Source organism: Pinus tabuliformis, chromosome 2_1 (assembly GCF_031772625.1).
Source record: "Pinus tabuliformis cultivar Carrire ecotype Pingquan chromosome 2_1, CPIR1, whole genome shotgun sequence".
Classification (NCBI taxonomy): Eukaryota; Viridiplantae; Streptophyta; class Pinopsida; order Pinales; family Pinaceae; genus Pinus; species Pinus tabuliformis.
This window is the reverse complement of record NC_142299.1, coordinates 644,325,400-644,346,949: the sequence shown is the minus strand read 5'-3', so window position 1 is coordinate 644,346,949 and position 21,550 is coordinate 644,325,400. Positions and strand designations below refer to the sequence as shown.

General features: G+C 38.7%; 2 protein-coding genes across 3 annotated transcripts in view; both read left to right on the top strand.

Annotated features, from left to right (window-relative positions):
• The window catches only part of LOC149202221 (phosphoribosylaminoimidazole carboxylase, chloroplastic-like), a 270,243-nt gene that overhangs the window by 45,945 nt on the left and 202,748 nt on the right, over nt 1–21,550 (top strand). Inside the window, exons 6-7 of one of the 2 annotated variants that reach the window (XM_089403134.1) lie at nt 7,249–7,304; nt 7,411–7,484. In XM_089403134.1, coding sequence (XP_089259260.1) covers nt 7,249–7,304; nt 7,411–7,484 — 130 coding nt within the window. The remainder of the gene's footprint in view (nt 1–7,248; nt 7,305–7,410; nt 7,485–21,550) is intronic. The other variant, XM_089403135.1, reaches the window with a different exon arrangement.
• On the top strand, nt 16,454–18,035 carry LOC149202222 (uncharacterized). The gene is made up of 4 exons (XM_089403669.1): nt 16,454–16,890; nt 16,995–17,255; nt 17,556–17,746; nt 17,866–18,035. The coding sequence occupies exons 1-4, from the start codon at nt 16,454–16,456 to the stop codon at nt 18,033–18,035; spliced, it is 1,059 nt and encodes a 352-aa protein (XP_089259795.1).

Below are 21,550 nucleotides of genomic sequence, written 5' to 3'. Positions count from 1 at the left end.
GTTCGAATGATCCATGTAGAAATGATCTCGACCGTTGATGAGGATCAAGACATCTCTTGATCTCATCCGTCGATTTATTCACTTAAAATATTATTATTTTATTAGTTAGGGTTTTTGCTTTATTTTTTAATTATTTATTATTTTATTTCATTTTTTTAAATTTTTTATTATTTTTTATTTATTTCATTTTTTAAATTTTTAAATTTTTAAATTTTTTATTATTTTTTATTTATTTCATTTTTTAAATTTTTAAATTTTTTATTTATTTCATTTTTTAAGCTTTTAAATTTCTTAATTTTTATTTATTTTATTATTTTATTTCATTTTTTAAATGGATCATCGAACTAAGCCTTCGGAAACATCACCTAGGACCTAGGACTTAGGACTCACGAGGGGATTTAAAACATTTTCAACCCTCAAGACACATTCCATGATGACTTTTTACAATTTACATCTCAAGGGGACAAACCCACTTAATACAGACCCTCACAAAATACCCAGTTCTGCGACACAACTATAATCTAGCAGATCAACACACTAGGATTCTCCTAAAGTTCTAATGACAAAATCCATCCCGGCTTTGGGGTCAGGTTTGAAGGAAAACTCTGCCGATCCATGGATCGGTGAGACGAAAAACCTTCCGGGACGTAGATTACCATTAGAAAGTTAGGTCCACCTAGGCAATTCACATACACGACTCATATCTGCTAAAATTATTTACAATTCATATATGCAGACTGGGTTTACAATCAAAATGATTAAGCTGCTGATGACTGCAGGATGGCACGGACACGCTGATCAGGTGCTGCCCCTTTTTGCAAAGAAAAGGGTGGTGTACTGCATGGGTAGTTGACCGGTAGTGGTCAACACTCCCTCTTAAAACTAGAGGAGATTCCAGACTTCTTTTCAATAGTGGAAGCCAACACCACAATCCTTATGGCTTGTCTTCATGAGAGTATCAACTACTTGATCTTCATAGCTATATGGCTCCCTCTTTCCTTCACATCTCTTGAGGTTGCTTCCTTTCGAGGTATCATGGAGCCATCTTCTCTCTTTAATCTTGTGACAGGATTCAGGTCATCTTTCTTGCTCATCACTTTCATCTTCAACATCACAGATAAAGGCATTGTATTGAGCCTTTCCAATCTTCAAGTGGATCATAACTTCCTCATGAAAGTGATCTCCTTTGACCTTCAGGTTATCATCTCACACTACTACCTTCTAGTTCCAAGATGAACACATCTTTGACTTCATAGTTGCCAAGTACCAGGTATTGAGATTTCCTCAATACTTTCCATCCATATAGTTGAACTTGCCTCAACTGTCATCATGAATTCTTGCAACATCTTTTCAGGTAGCAAAATAATATGTTAACCAGATAACCAAACCATAAATAAAATAGACTTACCTTACCATGTTGACCTTCTCGTTCCATCAACATCCTCATTGGCCATCTCCATTTGAACCTTCCTTCATGCATCAAAGTGCCCAAGGATTGAACTTGATTACCAAGTTACAACTTTTTCTTTTCCGAAGATTATACTGGATGTTAATTATTATCTTACCTATTCTAGAGAAAGTCTTAATCTCTTATACATCCTAAAGTAAGTCAAATTCTATTCTTTTCCAACATCATAAATACTTAAGCATAATTTTATAACCAACTTTCTTTTCACAAGATTCTATATATATGAATCTTATCCAAAGTTTTCTTTTAACATGCATTCCTATGCTTTCATCCAATCATCTAGCTTTATGCCCTAAAATGACCCTGCAATTTGACCCTATTGCATTCCTTCATCCCTTTACTAGTATTGATTCCACATTACATGGAATGTATACTACCCTTGTCATGATGCCTTTCCCAAGGACCTTTCACAATGATGGTCCTTCTAGGATCATGATGATCCATTTAGGCAATATGACAACTTCTAACATGATGTTAGATAATACTTGGATGAACATTATGCAAAGATAGTCTATCTATCTATCTAGATGATCTCTACAAAGCAACTTAATCATGTAAACTCTAAACATGACACTTCCATATGCTTCTCTCTATGATGCTATACATAATCAAGATTAATAATGCATACTATCTAAAGAAAATAACAATTTTTTATAAAGAACCTCACAGTAAGTGATCCTTCTTTAGTACTAAAGATCCTTCACTTCTTCCTCTTTGCCTTCCTCCCAGGTTCTCCCATTGCTTCGACTACATGAGCTTCACTCCTTTCTTTTCTCTTGTTGTTTTGTTGGTTTGGGCAGTCCCTCTTAAAGTGTCCAAACTCATTTCACTTGAAGCATTGAACCTTGGACACGCCTTTCTTCTTGGACTTACCAAACTTTCCCTTTTTTTGCTTCTTGACTTGGGCTAAAAAGGTTTGAGATTTCTCATCTGATCCAATATCATCCTTGACCTTGATCCTTGATTCTTCCAATATGCATTGGGCCCACAACTCATAAAAGGGAGTTGAATCCTTCTTGGAGTAGATGCTTGTTGCAAAGTTGCTCCATTTTGGTGGCAATGCATTTAGTACACAGATGGTTACTTCTAAATTAGTAATTGGTTCCCTAAGTCCTTGCAGATGGTCTCTTAGTTGAGAGACTCTCATGAGAAAGGATGCCACATCCTCATCCTTTGATTTCTTCATTCTATATAACTTATTCCACAAAGACATCTTTTGTCTTGTTGTACTTATAGAGTACAAATTCACTAGCTTGTCATACATAGCCTTGGAAGTCTTCAAGTTTGCAACAAATGGAACAAGAGAATCCTTAATTGATTCAACTATGATCCTTTGAGCCCTTACTTCCCCTTTCTTGTACTTTGCTAGTTCTTGTGTCTTGTCTTTGCTTGGTTCAATGATTTCCCTAGTAACATATTCCATTACTTCTTGTTCTGTGAGTATCAAGTCAATTCTTTTCTTCCATGCTAGATAGTTTGATGCCCCAACGAGCTTATTGCTCTCCTTGCAGAAAGAACCCATATGACTTGTAGATTCAGACATGATGTAATACTATGATACTTACTTGAGACCAAGATTCTCTTTGATGATGTCTTCAATCTTCTTGATGCCTTAAAGATCTTTGAAGAGTTTTTCTTGAAAGATGTTCCCTAGGATTCCTCCAACAACAACTTTCAAGAGTGATGAGTGATAACATGATTCCTTGATGCTTTCTTCAAAGAGTTCCGCGAATGAGTCTTCAACTAGATCCCTTCAAGAGATAATCTTCCTTGTAGTCTTCTTCTTCAGGCTTTGAGAGTTTCCTTTTTCCTATCCCTTGATAAGTAAATCCTTCTAGTGTCCTTCCAACAACCTTCCTTGTTCACCTTATCTTTGATACTATGTTGGAAAATGTAAAGTGACAGCTTGTAATTCTTATTTTCCTTAACCTTAATATTTGCTTCTAAACTTTATTAGTCTTTCTTTATGTTCTTTAGTTAAATCTTTTCATCAAACAAATATCAAGAACGAAATAACAACAATAGAGGACACATAAATTAGGCTCTCAGCTAGGGAAAACCCCTCCAAGCGGAAAACCCGAAAAAAACTCTTCTCTTTTTAGAATCTACTTGAAATGAGACGCAGATACCCAACCCTAGACCAAGTCCTTCTCCATGTACCAAGTCAGCCCTTCCAACAAGTCTTCTTTTGAACCTGCACCAACCAACTACAACTTGCAACTTCGACTTGCCAGCTCGAACCCTACAACTCGCACAACTACTTTGATCCTTTGGTCTATTACCTCAGTTCCGCACCTTTGACCTGTTACCTCAGTTCTATACCTTCGGTTTGTTTTGCACCTTCGGCTCAGTTCTGTACCTTCAGCCTATTCTGCACCTTCGACTCATTTCTGCACCTTCGGCTCAGTGCTGTACCTTCGGCCTATTCTGCACCTTCAACTCAGTTTTGTACCTTCGACCTGTTCTGTACCTTCACTAGAAACTTCAGATGTGATAATCGAATTTGTCTTTGTTGAATGAGTGCTAAATGAGTTTGAACTGCTCCTTATATAGCCTTCTCAAGGGGTTGAATTCCCTCCTTTAGGCCGACTTGATGTTTCCTGGACCGACTTGTACTTTAGGAGATTCCAAGACTTTCTAGACTAAATACTCATGACAATAAATCCTAAGATCTAACAAACCCTAGAAGCATGAAGACCATCAATAAAGAGCATGAAATCCATGCTTTAATAATAATAACCTTTTTCTTTTTTTCTCTTGTTTGTTACATAGGATGCATATTGAAATGAGTACAACAACAATTTTGAAGACATAAACTAGTTACATTTTCAACAAGAAGTACCTTCTGAGCGACAAAGGTCAACACTCCCTCTTAGCAAGGGAGGTACTTCTGAAAGAACCCCCTCCACCTGGATCTGTCTCCAAGCCCATCTCAGTATCAGTAGCTGCTACCTCTAACATTGAAGCTTGTCCTGCTACCCTGTCTGAAACTTGAGCTGAGAACCTGTCACATCCAACCATGCTCCTAAGCATCCATCAATGTCATATCATACTAGTTGAGGCTCCTGGAAGTACTTGAAAAATCACTCTTCCTTGCCACCTGACTCCTCTCAACAAGTGACACTGATCCTGTATCCAAGATACACTTGGATATACCCACAGGTTGTCCCAAAAACCTATATGACTGCCCTTATCTGATGCCAAATTATAGTTGCATCAAGGGTTGCTTCCTTTGAATATAGAAGCACGTAATCATCTTGGAACAAAACTCTATATCTAGCATCCTTAAAGGCTGATACTGAGAGGACGTGTACCATCAACCGTGGAACAAATAATATCCCTGTCACCTCCAAAAATCCTCCAGACTCTAGTTGGAATCTGACACATCGAACCCCCTTCACTGCATGTATGATACTAGTCCCACTAAACACACTGCAGTTTGAGCCTCTCTTTGAAATATTGTGGAACAATGACTTCATCCTTGTCATGTGGTTGGACGCTCTACTGTCCACTAGCCATAACCCATAGTCCTCATACACAACAATATTATTGTCAGAAACACAGGAAACTAGAGAAAATTTCTTGAATTTCTCCGTAAAGTCATCAATCTCAGTTGATGCTAATGCAACCACCTAATCCTCCTCCTCCTTCTTGTGTGGACATAGGCTCGCATAATGACTAGTTTTGTGACACACAAAGCACTTCACTTTGCTCATGTCCTTCACGGAAGCAAATACCCCACTTTGCTTTACTTTACCTTTTCTCTTTCCAGCAAGAGCAAAATTCTCCTCATCATCCTTTCCATCACGTTGGCCTTTAGTTTTGGAACATCTCCTTGTCTCTTCCTGTACAAAATCATCCTACAATCTATCCCAACTAGGCAGAGTCTCCCGTGCGACAATCCCATCAACAAAGGCGTCCCACTTCAGAGGAAAGCCACTCAAGGCTGATCTAACCAACTCCTTGTTGTAAAGTGTAACTAGGTTCGGTCATCATAATGACATGATCTTTGTAAATAATGAAACAAAAGAAATAAAATTATTTTTTTGTATGCCTTGCTTCATGGGTTTCATGAGCAAGAGGTTTATTTGTTAGTGGCTCCCATTGAGAGCCTTAGGATTTATTATTGAGTCAAAGTGTCTATGTCATGAAGAAGCTCTTCTTGAGCATGAGTCAATGTATATAAGTCTAAAAATATGTCTAAATAGCCCTCCAAAATACAAGCACAGATCTCCTCTCTTGAAGTCAGCCTGCAAAATGAATTAAATAGATCATGTCGGCTTGCATCAATAGACACATCCATTCATACTATCATGTCGGCTTAATATGTGGGACGAATTACTATATATACCTAGCTAGGATCTTCGCATAATTACAGTGAAAAACTCGGATAATTGCTGTCATCAAGCTCGAATAAATTCAGTGAAGAGTACATAGTTTAGATCCCTGTATTAAAGGATATCTCGGTGTTACATTACAGTCAAATAAGCTTGAATTCGGGTCACAGTCAGAGTGATAAGAAAGGAGTCCTAGTTCGTATGTCAAGATACATAAGGAACTCAGAATAGTGATAGCGAAGATCCTTCATGATGAAGGGACAACAAAGATACAAGCAAGGAGGATCTACAGTAGACAGTTCAGATGCCTCTTTGATGGACAATGTTACAAGAGTAGACAACTCGGATGAAGGATCTCAGATCTGGCATGAAGGAACAATGAAGACATTGCAGAGACTTCAGATGATGCAAGGTACTGTTCAAAGCTATGATGGAAACAATACTTTGATGAGCTATGTGCTATGACTCAGTGTAGATATACTATAGTCTCGATGCAATTACATTAAGAAGATCCTGATGCTATGATGAAGTCACAATGACAAGAATAGAATGACTGATCACTTTGGTGTCTTCTCCAAGTGACCCTCAAGCCTCCTCTTATACTTTTCCTGTTGACATATCAATGGCCGAGATTAAGTCCCTAATCAACAACTAAAATTAGATCTGGCTTGATCCATGTCTTGTGGACCATTTTAACACATATTCATATTAATACACATTAATATTTTATTTTTCCTAAGTTTAGACTTAGGGACTCCATTAAAAATATTAACTATTTTAATATCTCCTGATCTGTTTAGAATCTGCCCAAACCCTTTCTGGGTATTGGAGATCTCATGTGTCCTAACCTCTCCATCAAATTTCGTGGCTAGAGCACATCTGATGCTACCCCAAATCAACAAATAGGGCCCTCATTTGTAACCAACATATCACATCTCTTGTACATTCAATATTCTTATATATAAATATTATTTGTCCTACAAATGGATATTTATGTATTCCAGCTATTATGGATTAATTAACTCATTAATGAACTCTGTTCGTCACATTGGGTATGAGAGCATGAAATTTATTCCTTTGTGATGTACTCTGTTCATCATTCTAACTTGGTAACATAATCCTACAACCCATTCTACGTGATGTAATTAGCTTAAATTTGTTGTTTCATTCATCAAGTTTAAAAATTTAAGCGAAAATATCCTGATTATTGATCAGATTGATTTTCTTATTTAATGTTAATTTTCAGCTCGTCTACAATTTACTACACTAATCTAGGTTGTCCTTCGTCAGTTATGCCAATTATTAGTTCATCATACTGGTGCTATTTTTCCGTTTTCTGAGAAATCCTCTCTATTTGCAACAATACTTGCCTAGTCTTTTTCATATCATTTCAAAGCATTTAAATGATTTCCATGTTTACTTTTATGTCTTCATGCTATGCAGCTTTAGGAGGGTTTGAGCGTGGCCTGTATGCTGAGAAGTGGGCACCCTTTATCAAGGTAAAAGACATGGAATGGAAGGTTTATTCATTTGTTGCATTTTTACTTTCAAGGGTAGAATCTTATGTTTTTTGTACTGTTTAAACGAGGGTCTTCAATATTTCAGGAGCTGGCAGTTATTGTGGCAAGAGGAAGGGATGGTTCTGTTCGTTGTTTTCCCGTCGTTGAAACCACCCACAAGTAAGAACTATTTAGCTCTGCATCCTCTCAAAAGGTGTGCATGTTGAGATGGTTTATTCCCCACTGGCAAAGGCTGATTCTTTCTATACACTTATTTTATAGTTATATATTTGCTGTTAGAGTTTGTTGCTCTCATGTTGTATTGTGCTTTTTTGAAGTCGTCTGATATTCTCTAAATACTATACCATTTTGATATTGTCTTTTTGTTTTATTTTATTTTTAAGTAATAGGAAGGTTATCAGTTTCATATAGCAGGTGGAAGAAAAATAAAATTTACATGCAGGGCAGAGAGGTTCAGCTGAGGAGCCTCAAACTAAATTCCCTGTAATGGCCTGTCAAGCCACTGGTTTGAGCACTGTTGTAAAAAAATTAAAAAAATTAAAGTTGTCTGAATATGTTCTAACAAAGGAATACAGTATATGGATATCCTGGCCCTTGCCCTTGTTACTGTTTAGATCCACACACCAAAGGTGTCAAAGTCCTAATTCACAAGGCTAGGACCTAAAGGAAACTTGGAGGGGCCACCCATTGTCACCTCAATGATCCACTGTCACACTTTAAGTTGGTTGCTTATGAACACAACGGGGGAATCCTTACACACGAAGTCTTGAATGGAGAAGATATATCAAAGAGGTTGTCAAATAGTCAATACAAATCTGGTTTTATGATTAATCACTGCTGTAAATTCCAGATTTAAGATATATCCAAGTAAGCCTATGAAGCGGTGATATAACAATAGGGTTTTAGACTTAAAAGGAAATCTGAGAGGTATGCATAAGCTGGTAATTTCTTTCAGATTTTAGGACAACCAAAAGAGATGGTTTTTGGCTCTAAAAATGAGATCCAAACATGCGGATTTTTCTATGTAAATTCTGGATCACAAAGCTACCAATAAACTGGTGTATCTGGGCACTAAGGAATGAAATCTAACATCATTTTTAACCATTCATATACTTCAGATTTCAAATTAGCAAAGAATGATTTAAGAGTTTTAATTTAAAGGTAGTTGGAAAGCAAGAGTAGTGCATAGAACTTTACTTGGGCGAATGGAGTCTATAAGAGGATACATTGATGGGATTTTTCTCATCAAATAAGGGTGATTTGGAATTAAAATAACTAATTTCCAGCACCCTTATAAAGTGTTGATTTGGGGTAGCATCGGATGTGCTCTAGCCACGAAATTTGGTGGAAAGGTTGGGGCACATGAGATCTCCAATACCTAAAAAGGGTTTGGGCAAACTTTAAACAGTTCAGGAGATATTAAAATAACTAATATTTTTAATGGAGTCTCTAAGTCTAAACTTAGGGAAAATAAAATATTAATATGAAATTGTGTTAGAATGGTCCAAAAGACATGGATCAAGCCAGATCTAATCTTAGCCGTTGATTAGGGACTCAATCTCAGCCGTTAATATGTCAACAAGAAAAGTATAAGAGGAGTTTTGAGGGTCACTTGGAGAACACACCAGAATGATCAGTCATTCTATTCTCTAAAGTGGGGTTTGCTAAGAGAGATAGAATCAGTGATTGAAGTTGCAGCTGAGGGGCATTGAGTGCAGAGAGATAGAGATAGTGCCGGGAGAGCAGCGTAGTAGCTGGGGAGAGTGACGCAGAGCCAACTAGGGCTCACGCAGGGCCACACAGAGGCAGCCGAGCGCTGCGCAGAGCCTCAGAGAGGCCAGCGTTACTGACATAGAGGAACAGAGGGTTGACGCAGGGCCTCCTAAGGCTAACGCAGACCCATCCGAGGTGACGCAGGGCCTCCTAAGGCTGACACAGACCCATCCGGGGTGATGCAGGGCCAGCACTGGGCAGAGAGGGGCTGACGCAGTCCAGAAAAGGCTGACACTGGGGTTTCTGGGGCAGATTGGTGTTGAGGAGCTGCCAAAAGGACTATTCGGGGTTTCAGCCAGGAGATTTGTCCCAAACTAAGAGGTATTACTGCTAAGGAAATTCTTTGTTGGGTAGGCTAGTTTCGACACCCAAATTGTACTCTGATATTGCTTAATAAGAAAACCCTCAGATAGCTGCACTGGTTTTCCCACATTGGGTTTTTCCGGGGACATTAGTCCAAAAATAATGGTGTCATATGGTGTGATTGTTTCTATGTCTTTCAGTTGTTGATCTGTAATATGTTGAGCATGCACGAGTGTTTATTTTCAGTATTTACATTGTAAATAGCTTGTTAAGTAACGGAACAAGTAGGTAGGAATAAATGAGATAAAGTGCATGGAGGGTTTCTAACTAAGTAGACTTAGAAACTTCAACATAAAGGCTATCCTGGATTGCAGAATATGTTTTCTTAAGAATCCTAATTAATGAATATAATTTAGTACATCAAGAGGGTTTGCCAACTACAAAGAAAATTTAGCTGGAAATCATTCACATATAAACTTAACCAAGCAAAGAACAAATTACCTTGTTACAAACCCTTTTGTTGTTCATGAAGAAATCACAACAGCAACATTCTGCTTCAGCAATATAACACCAAATGCGTAAACCTCAAACTCCAAACCACCTTTAAAATTATAGTCTCAAGTGTCTCTACAAACCTTCAACCACAGTTACAATAGGAGCTTACCTTGTACAGATGAAGAGCTCAAAACCTCTTCCAATAAATTAATAATATCCATGCTAAAACCCTAGTCCTAACTTCTATTCTAGGAATGCATAACACATAATTTTAAGCTCGTTAACTCCATGAACAAGTGAAATAACCAATAAAATATGAGTGGCCACGCCACATGTACAAATATCCATCTAGATGAACCCAAGGAAGTGTGATGAATCCTCTAAGTATATGAAAAATAATCACCAAGGCTTCAACATCCACCTCTTTCCTTCTTGATGAGTGGTCTACCCATGGAAACATGTGTTGTAAATTGGTAGCTGCAGTCCATATTTTCATTGGCAAAATCAAAGGAGAAATTATGTATTTTCTTGTTGACCAAGTTGGCCACACCACTTGAAGGGGTTTGACCCTATGGTCAAAAACGCACCTCCTAGTACACATATATATTGGGCATTCGTTGACCTCATTTGGCATCCATCATATCATATCAATTCAATCTGAACCAAGAAGATTCATTCACAAGTGCGAGGACAAGAAGAGGAAGATTATCTCTGCGTTGACCAGATATTTGATTCCTGTTTGATTAGTGTTGACTTGGGATTTTCTGCTGCTGTTTGATTGAGCTCTTGACTGATCTTAGAGATCGAGTTTATCTGTGATTCATTGATTGGGTTTGATCGATGTTATACCTTTGTTATGGGCCATTGACTGAAGAGTTGACCGCAGGTGAATAGTTGGACTTTGACCAAATTTTTCTATGGATATTGCAAGCCAAATTTTGGCCCTTTGACCAGCTACTTCTGGGTGATATTTGGCCAGTCTTTTGCAAACTGAGACTTGGATAGTGTGTTGACTTTTCTCTCTTGTTTGACTGGTTTGATTTGGCATTTATTGAGGTCAGAGATTGACATTTTGACAGGAATATTCTGATGTACATTATGATGGATTGAACTATCTCATAAGGAAAAATTTCTGGGTTTTCCCCCTTGTGGGCTTTTGCCCTGGTTATTGACCAAAATTTTAGTGTCTCTTGTCTCATTGTTTTATTGTGATCTCTATTGCTCTATTTAAGAAGATAATGGTTGAAATTTTTCATGTGTAACTGCTTAATGATTGGAATGCTCTAACTTGTATCATTAGAAGTAGTTATCAGTTTAAAAAATTGTACTAGTCTTGATTGCACTAGAAAATAGACATGGTATTAGAGCTATGGTGAAGGAAAGAGCATTGAGATCACTCTGGAAGGGACCCTATCCTTCATCTGAAAAGGTTGATCATCTACACTTGAGGCAGCCCTGAAATTGGAGTTATTTTTTGTTTGCCCTAGAAGCCCTAATCTGAGCTATAAGAAGACCTAAAAGGAGGACATAAATCAGTGATAAATCTTGTAAAGGATGCTTAAATGTCCTGCAAGAATGACAAGGTTCTGTCTATGTTTTAAGAGGCCAAAAGAGCTCAGAAGCGAATTGTAGAACGGGTTGAAAATCTCAGAGGCTTGTTTGGTGGGCCGAAATGTTAGTTTTTGTAGCATCAAAAGTGTTTTAGCCTTGAAATTTGGTAGAGAGGCTAGAATACATGAGATCTCTAAAAGCCAGAAATCGTTTCTAGAAATTCTGCCTAGATATGACTTAATTAGATTATTAACCAAGTTTTTAAATATTTCCTAAGTCTAACTTAGAGAATATGGTTAATTAATCAATATTAATTAAGTCAAGGCGTGAATGATCTAGAAACTCACATGGATCGACTTCAAGATGATCCTAGCCATTGATTAAGATTTAATCTTGGCCGTTGGAGTCCCAACAAAGGATTATAAGAAGTCGTCGATGGGCACTTGGAGAAGACACTTGAGCAGTTCGATTTGTTGGCAGATCGATTTCCAGAGTAGCAGCAGTTAGTTGCCGGAGAGAGCTAGAGATCGAAGCAGTGTGAGAGGGGCAGAGATAGTGAGGCTGGAGGAAGTATTCCAGATCCAGTGAGTGCATTTGCAGAGAGGTAGAAGAGCCACAGAGAAGCTGACGCAGGGGCAGTGTAACAACTTCTAGAGGCAAGTTCGATTTGCTAAGAGGGAAAGATGTTTTTAGTTCCAGAGGTTGGGAAGGAGTCCCAGAGTGCCGGAGAAGCATTTTTCTAGCTAGCAGAGGGTAGAACGACTTCATCAGAGACCAGTCAGAGGCTTGACATCAAGCAGATTGCGCAAAGCAACACAGAGTTTGACGCAGAGGGCCAGAGGGTCGAGTTTCTGAAGACAAGTTGTGTCGGGGTTTGCCGGTGGGGTGAGGAAATTCCTCACTAGATTTTTGCTAGTATTTTTCTCTGTAGGATTGCCAGATTTCAGGCATCCAGTTGTACTCAGAATTTCAAACTACTGCATATTAATAAAACCCTCAACTGCTACACCGGTTTTCCCATGTTGGGTTTTTCTGGGGACGTTTGTCCAAAAATAATTCTGTTACTTTTATGTGTATGTGCTAGCATTTCTCAATTTCCAACGCATTATTTTTCCGCAATATTTTATTTGTGAAGGTTGTAGTGTGTTTATTTTGATATTTGCTGTAGTAGATAAATTGTTAAATTAATTAACGATTAGGAGAAATAATATCAGTCACTGCAATAGGATTCCAGTTTTGGAATTTTCACACGAAATTCCTCAGAAATCATGACACAAGGCCGAAGTGTTTTAGATGCTTGCCAACAACCCTGGAAAAGGAATGGTCTAAGGAAGGACTTGTGAAAATTTCTGAATCTACACATCATAAATCCTACTGCTATTATTGGTTTATCATCTCCTACTTGTTCTTTTCTTTCATCAAGTTATTTAATTATCTAAACATCGATGAAAAACACTATTGCAACCTACACATACATACATATCATGAACTGAAATAAACTAAGACAATCACACAAGGGACATCGTTATTTTTGAACAATTGTCCCCGAAAAAACCCAATTCGTGAAAATCGGTGCAACATATAGAGGATTTGTATTATTAAACAGATTTTTGAATGCAACTAGGGTGCCAAATCCGGCTCACCCAACAGAGAATAAACCTGGCAAAATGCTGAATTTTCTAAGTTTATCCGTTAGAAAATTAATTTGTATTTTGCTGGTTTATTTCTTCTACTTGTAAATTCTGAACAAGTTAATTAAAACATTTGAATACCGAAATAAATACAATACAGTCACAACATCTATAGATCATCAGCTGAAAGAAAACAAACACAAGTGACACTGTTATTTTTGGAAAAATGTCCCCGGAAAAACCCAATGCAGGAAAACCAGTGCCACTATTATGAGGGTTTATTATTATGCAGTATTTCCTTGAATACAACTGGGTGATTAACCGGCTCACCCGATAGAGAAAAATACACAGCAGCAATACCTCTATAATCGGAAACAGGTATTTAGAAAACCTGTCCCACGAAACCCTCTCTGGCGACTCTGAAGTTCAGCGCTGGCCCTTCTAGCCTCTGCGTCAGCCTCCTGCTGACCTGTGTCAGCCCCAAGACCCTCTGCGTCAGCCCTCTGAGGCACTGCATAGCCTCTGGGATCCTTTGCGTCACTCCAACTCCTCTGCATGGATGACACAGCCCCTTTGGCCTCTACGCTGTCTCTGCTGGGCTCTGCGTGGCCTGAATTGGCTGTTGCTCTCACTCTCTCTGCTTCTGCACTAGTCTCTCAATACTGTTTCCGCTTCTTTGTCCAATACTCACTGCCCCTCGCTGCTGATCACTGATTCACTTTTGCTTAGCAACTTAGCTCTAGCAAAATGAATGACTGATCACTCTGGTGTATTCCCCAACTGACCCTCAAGCCTCCTCTTATACTTTTCTTGTTGGTCCTTCAACGGCTGAGATTAAATCTCTAATCAATGACTAAGATTAGATTTGGCTTGATCCATGACTTTTGGAACCTTCTAACCTAGTTTTATATTAATACCCATTAATATTTTATTTTTCCTAAGTTTAGACTTAGGAACTCCATTAAAAATATTAATTATTTTAATATCTCCCAAACCGGGTACAATCTGTCCAAACCAATGAAACAGGAATCGCTGATCCCGGCGATTAATCGCGACTTGGACTCGGATCGGCGGCAGAAAGTCCCGATTTGAAACTCGGCATGTCAACTCGCATTGACCGAGTTTAACTCGTGGTCAACGCGAGTTTGACTAGCGATTCATCCGATTTACGCGACTCTGCGATTTTTAGCGAGTCCCGCCAATTTCAAATAGGGTTTTTGGGTTCCGGTTTGCGTTTATAACATGCGTCGACGGTCGTATTGTTTAACGGTGATACATTGGTTGATAGCAGCATTCGACGGCAGCATTCGACGGCGACCACAGAGCAGCATTCGACCGCAGCACCACAGCAGCATTCGAACTTCGACCGCAGCACCACCGCAGCATTCGAGGTAGCTCGGGTTTTCTCAAATCATATTCGACGTAAATTACAAAGATTAATGTGTTTTCGGCGTTTGAGTCACGGTTCACCATCATATTGCTGTTCAATAAAAATAGGAAATCTCTGTAGCGGCTAGCCACAGTTGTGTCAAGTTTAAACTTTAAAGGCAGACTCAAAAGGTTTGTTAGATATCCAACGAATGTTTGTCTGAAGGTTCATTGGATATCCGATGGATCTTTCATTGGACATTCGAAGGATATGGGTCTGTCAGATATTCAATGAACCTGTAGCTATTTAAAAAAAAATTAACAGTCTCAGTTGGCTCTCTATCTCCATATTGAGAAAGGGATCTTTTGCACCTACTCACCAATGTTACCAGACTCTTTCCGCCGCTAGTCCCGATTTTTAATAATAATATGTTTAATAAATAAATATGTTTAAATAAATAAAATGTGACATACATAAATATGTTTAATAATAATAATTTATAATTAAAGACCAAGGGTCTTACCCCTTCACACTCGTGACTAGCGGCTAGCCAATGTATATAAAATTATAAATATACCATCACAGAGGATTGTAGATCATCTCTTGTTGTTCACTGACACTCATTTTATATATAAATTTGCAGATATATCTGTTTATTAAATATTTGTAACAGCAGTTACAGCACTCAAAGTGCTTCTTATAGATTTGCTTATTTCCACAATCTTGACAGACTTTGTTGCTGTTGATGTCTTGACAGCATTGGTGCAGGAAGCAACGGTGATTCTTTCTGAGTCTCACCATCTTCATGCCAACCCACCTGCAGGCTGCAACCTTCATTACCCTGCATCCTTTTGACTTACCAAACAGACAAGTAACTGTTGCTAAGGTGTGTGCATGAGTTTGGCTATGGGTTGAAGTGTGCGTTATTGTAAATTTTTGGATAATTTTTAAATTTGATTTTTTGTTGTCTTTCACAGGAGCCACAAATAAAATAGAAGCCAGACTCCAAATCTTAACAGAAGCCACAAATTAAACACAAGTTCAAAGCAACAACAATGCCGAGAGAGAAGGACTTTGCTTGGGCTTATTGTGACAGGATTCCCGGAGACCCCAGGCTCCTTTGTAAATTTTGCAAAACAAAATGTAGTGGAGGCATTTATAGATTCAAGTTCCACCTTGCACAAATACCTGGCCATGATATAGGTATTTGCGGCAAGGTTGACGACAATGTCAAACACCAAGCAGCCTTGGCCCTTGAGATGTTAGAGCAACATACTGCCAAGAAAGCAAAGCAAAATGCTGAAATAGGAACTGTTGGAGTTGAACTTGATACTTTTTCTGCCACTAGCCCGGGCCCCATGTCACCTAAATCTGTTGAATCCTCAATGCCATTCCCAAGTTTTCCACATATGCCTCCAAGGCCAAGTCAAACTCAAAGCCATGCGAGTCCTTCAACTCCTTCCTTCAACACTGGAGGTGGAAACAGAAACACCTTTTTTGCTCCCCGCACAAAACCCGGTTCCCAACCTACCTTGGATGGCACTGGTTGGAAAAAAAATATCCATAGTCAGGCAAGGAAGGCCATTGCTACCTTTTGGTACTATTCTGACATACCTTTCCACTGTGCCAGAAGTCCTTATTGGCAAGCTATGATTGATGCAATTGCTGTTGCAGGTCCAGGGTTCAAAGCCCCTACATCAGAGAGCCTTAGGACAGATATGTTGTTAGAGAGTGTTGAAGATGTCATGCTTGTGCTAGCTGAGTTTCGTTCATCATGGGTAGAAACAGGGTGCACCATCATGAGTGATGGATGGACAGATCAGAGGAATAGAACTTTGATAAATTTCCTTGTATCTTGTCCCGCAGGCACAATGTTTCTCAAGTCAGTGGATGCTTCAGATAAGGTTAAGACTGCCCAACTTATCTGTGAAATGATGGAGGAAGTCGTTCAAGAAGTGGGAGAAGAACATGTTGTACAAATTGTCACCGATAATGCAGCGAATTATATGGCTGCTGGTAGACTTTTTGAGATGAGGCACCCCACTATTTTTTGGACCTCTTGTGCTACCCATTGCATAGATTTAATGCTTGAGGACATTGGTAAGCTTCATTGGATACATGAGGTTGTGGAGAAGGCAAAATCCATAACGAAATACCTATACAACCACACTATTGTCCTAAACACTATGAGAATATACACTGAAGGTAAAGAAATTGTTCGACCTGCAGTGACTAGATTTGCAACAAATTTCATATCTTTGCAATCTGTGGTTGAGCAAAAGATAAATCTGAAGAGGATGTTCTTGGGACCTGAGTGGATGGGATCTAAACATTCCAAGACCACTGAAGGCATCGAAATTGCTGCACTTGTGTTTAATGATGGCTTCTGGAAAGATGCTGAAGAGATTATTGCTGTGACGGAGTCCCTTGTTAGAGTTCTCAGGTACTTTTAGTCTTTTAACTTTTTCATTTTTTAAATTTCATTTCAAGCTTCTTTTTTTTTACAATGTTTCATATTTCTTTAAATTTGAATGCTTGAACTTTCAGGATGGTTGATGGTGACAAACCCGCTATGGGTTACATTTATGAGGCGATGGATCTCGCAAAGGAGGCCATCAAAAGAAGATATGGGGATGATGAGACAAAGTATATGCCTCTTTGGGACATTATAGATGCACGTTGGGATAGGCAATTGCATTCCCCCTTACATGCTGCTGGGTACTTCTTAAACCCACAATATTTTTATGATAAGAGCAAATTTAATGAGGATGGGGAGGTTGGCAGAGGACTTATGACATGCTTGGAAAGGTGATTCCCTGATCCAGAACAACAAAGTCGTGTCTTTTCCCAACTACAAGATTATAGGGCACCATCTAAATTGTTTGCCTATACTAGTGCTATAAGACAAAGGTCAAAGATGTTGCCAGGTACCCAGCTTGAAGGCTTCATCAATTCATTAAATTTGTTTAAACTTTATTTTCTATGTTAAATGTTTTATTAAATTTTCTTTTCTTTTTAAGTTTTTACTATTTACTAATTTGGTACTTCTAGTCTTCTACTCACAAACCCTTACCACTTGCTAGGTCTTTGGTGGCAAAACTTTGGTAGTGATACGCCAGATTTGAAGGGATTTGCCATTCGAATCTTAAACCAAGCATGCAGTGCTTCAGGTTGTGAACGCAACTGGAGCATGTTTGAGAAAATACATTCTAAGAAGCGCAACCGATTGACACAAAAGCGCTTGAATGACCTTGTATTTGTCCATTACAATCTACGACTTCGCAACAAACAAATACAAGGTGAGATTCGAGAGCTTGAATTTGAAGGTTTCATAATCTAGTTCATACTTTAAAAGTTTAAAGTTCAAACTTCAAAGTGAAATTTTAATTCACATTTCAATGTCTCATGATAATGACAGGTATTGATCATTCACCAATCGACCTTGAAGAGTTAGATTTGCAAGCTACAAATGCGGCAGAATGGGTTCAATTAGATGAGCCTCCTCTTTTCAGCCTTCATGACTTGGAGAACTTTGAGAGCCAAGCAAGCGAAGGAGTGGGAGGAATCGCTTCTAGTTCTCACTCTTAAGAGTCTTAGACTCTTAGTTGCTGATTTTTTTCTGATTAGTATGCAGTTTTTAACTTTTTTGTAAACTTTTAGAAGCATATGCTTCTAAGGACTCAAGACTCAGTGCTTTGGATCATGTGTGGACTCATAACATATATGAGATATTTATTTATTCATGATATTTTGGACATCTATTGATATTATGCATTGTTTGGACATACCTTTACCCAATATTAATGAAAAATGGTTTTTTTAATTCAACATATGTGTATATTTTTATTTAATGAATTTGCCGATTTTTTCCCGATTTTTTCCCGATCCGATTAAAACTCTTCGCTCTTTTGCCTCGCCGATTTATTGCCGATTCCGAGTCTGGTAACATTGGTCCAAACCATTTCTGGGTCTTGGAGATCTCATGTGCTTTAGCCTCTCTACCAATTTTCATGGCTAGAGCACATCTGATGCTACCAGAAATCAACACAGAAGTACCTCTATCCGGAGATAGATATTTTGGCAATCCAGCAACTTGATGATCAAACCCCACAGATGACAACTGCGGTTCCCAGTGCTGAGCAGTGATGGCTGCTCCAAGCTTCGCGCTGGAACTGCGTCACCTCCTCTAGGAGTTATGTCACCCTCCCTGTGAGCCTTCCTTGCTTAGAAGTCGATATGCTGAACTGCTCTCTCTGCCCCACATATAAACCCCATTGCTGCCTCTAAGGGCCTGCGTCAACCCCTCTAGCTTTTGCGTCACCTGCGTCAGCCTCTATGGCCACTGCGTCACCCTCTCTGGAGCTGTGCTGTCTCTCTTGGTGCTGCTCTGCCTCTCTGCTATGTATTATTCGGCCTTGGATTGAAATTCCTCTGCCGAACTGCTCCTCATTGCAACTTAGATCACTTAGCTCGACTTTCTCAACAAACCTCACCCTAGAAAAATCGAACTCTTTGATCTCTTGGTGTATCTCCAACTGACCCTCAAGCCTCCTCTTATACTTTTCCTGTTGATGAATCAACGACCGTGATCTAATCTCTAATCAACGACTAAGATTAAAACAGGTTTGATCCTCGTCACTTAGAACCTTCTCACCCATATTTTTATTAATACACATTAATATTTTTATTTTCCTAAGTTTAGACTTAGGAACTCATTAAAAATATTAATTATTTTAATAACTCCTCATCTGGGTGGAATTTCTCCAAACGATTTCTGGGTTCTGGAGATCTCATGTGTTCTAGCCCCTCCACCAAATTTTAGGAGCTAGAGCACATCCGATGCTACCCAAAATCAACAGGGCTGAAGCCAGCATGCTTGACAAGGTATGGCTCACTGAGATCTTTTACTTTCATATTGATCATGAATAAATTTCACCTTATCTAGGAAGTTCTCCGAAAGGAAGAAATAGGAACGTCGATTTCATCCATTGTATCAAGATCATGAGAATGATGACCATATTGATCTTAGAATGAAGGTTCTTGAAAGGACAAGCCACGTTCTAGATTGTAAGCCGAACTTCTTTGAGTAATATGTAATTTGCTCAGACTGAAATAAGAGGGAGACCACCGAACTGAAGGAGCACTAAACCCATGGCTTATTGTATGGGCAAAATTTTGTGCTTTGACCGAAAAGGAGGCTCCACTAGAACCTTACCTTATAAGAGCAAGTTCTATTCCATAAAAGGAAAGGAAAGCTGTCTCCTGGAATGAGGTCTATTATACCTCTCATTCAAACCTCAATGGAAGGCCGAAATTCACTACAGTCCTGTAAGAAGTCCAAACCATGACCTTTTTGTTTAAAATAGTAGCGGGATTTACTATGGAGGGCATTGTAGACAAGTTTGAAAAGGGTCTAGCTCCTTGAAGTATTGTAAGATCTGTTTCCATACCAGGTGCAATGATAGAATGTTCTATGAAAAATATGAAGCCTGATTGTCAAGAAAGCTATCAAAGCTCAAAATAAAAGGTATGTATCATTCATTAAACTTGCTTACAGTGATGAAGATGTTCATAGATAAGTATGAGACTAACATAATACAAGAAGTCTACATAAGGTCTAGAATGCAACGCATGATTCATTGATCAAAGTTAGTAAGGCGAATTAAAGGAATGAACCAAAATACCTTTTGCCGAAATATGAGTGATATCCTGAAGTCAAGGATCTAAAATACTAAAAGTATTGCCTTGTTGTAAGATGTAATGATTGGATATGATGAAGTCTTCAAGGTGTTCAATCTTTTACGTTCGGTAAATCAAATCCTTATGCTAGCTTATGAAAGAAGTCATCTGTATTGTACAGGAAAAAAGTTTTTTGGATTGGAAGTGATTTTTTTTATGGCTAGTAGAACTGATACTATAATTAAAGTTATTTACAATGATGAGTCAATCATGGAAATACAAACCTATAAGAAAGCCAGTGAATCCAATCCTTAAGAGGTATGTATCATTTGTTTGAAGTATTCCTGGATCTCAATATTCCTTTGTTAAGGAACTCTGTTGAAAGTATAGGTCTGTAAAATCGTTTGAGTTCAGTGTATCTTGAAAGTTCAAATGAGTCCATAAGGTTTTCTTGAACAAACCTTTGAAGGGAACTAGTATGAGAAAGTCATTTCATGAATATCTTCAAGGAAATGTTGTGACATGGATCGTAAGTGTTTACGTTGCTAGTCAGTCATCGGATTATTAGGAATCCTTAAGGACAACTATAAGTACTAAAGGTGTCTCTTCACTTTCCTAATCTTCGATATTTGTGGCATAAAATTATGACAAGAAGAAAAGACATTGAGCCTTATGTGAAAATATGCGACCTGACTCACAATCTAAGGATTAAAGTGTGATGATGTTGTATCTCTGCATTACTTATTTAGAAGCATGGTATCTATTTCATGATTGTTAAAATTGGCAATTAGGGCCAATTCCACTTTGGGCAGCTCCTTTGAAGAAAATAATTGTGGCATTGAATTCCTCTTTTCGAGAGGAAGAAAATCGACCTAAAGATCACTAAATTTGTATAAGAAAAAATATATTTTTGAAAGTAAGCCCTCACATGTATAATATATCAAGGTCGGCTTGGGGTTAATTTTCAAGTTGAACCCCTCTCCGTCTTATATAAATAGAGGTGTCCTCCAACCTCATTAGACACATCCTATGGGCATCAAACTCAAGGGAAACATCTTCTGTGGTAGCCGCAACACAAGGAGGACAAGGCCGAGGTAGCTAAGGGTTGTTTGGAGGTTTGTTTGTGGGTTTTGGTAGGTCCGAAGTGCCGCAGAGGCAGGGTGAGGCATATCTGGTCAGATTGGTGGATGGTTTGAGTGGTATTCTCCCTGTTTTGATAGGCCTCAAGCCTTGAGGTAATTGCAGGAGCATTGGGGGCCTGTTCTCGGCTAGTTGGAGGGGATGTAAGGTCTAATTCCCATAGCAAAGTCAAGCTACAGGCAGCATGGGCAGGCAACATAAAGGAGGCTAGCCGCAGTGATTGGAAGTACTGTTGAAGGAAATTGAATGGGCTGATGTGGACTATAATCAAGCCCTAACCAGGT

Excerpts from the sequence above, each read along its gene's own strand:
- LOC149202222 (XM_089403669.1), top strand. The coding sequence starts at position 16,454 with ATGGCTGCTGGTAGACTTTTTGAGATGAGGCACCCCACTATTTTTTGG. Across the intron at positions 17,256-17,555 it reads CTTATGACATGCTTGGAAAG|TGATACGCCAGATTTGAAGG; the intron begins GTGATTCCCTGA and ends AAACTTTGGTAG. Across the intron at positions 17,747-17,865 it reads TCGCAACAAACAAATACAAG|GTATTGATCATTCACCAATC; the intron begins GTGAGATTCGAG and ends TGATAATGACAG.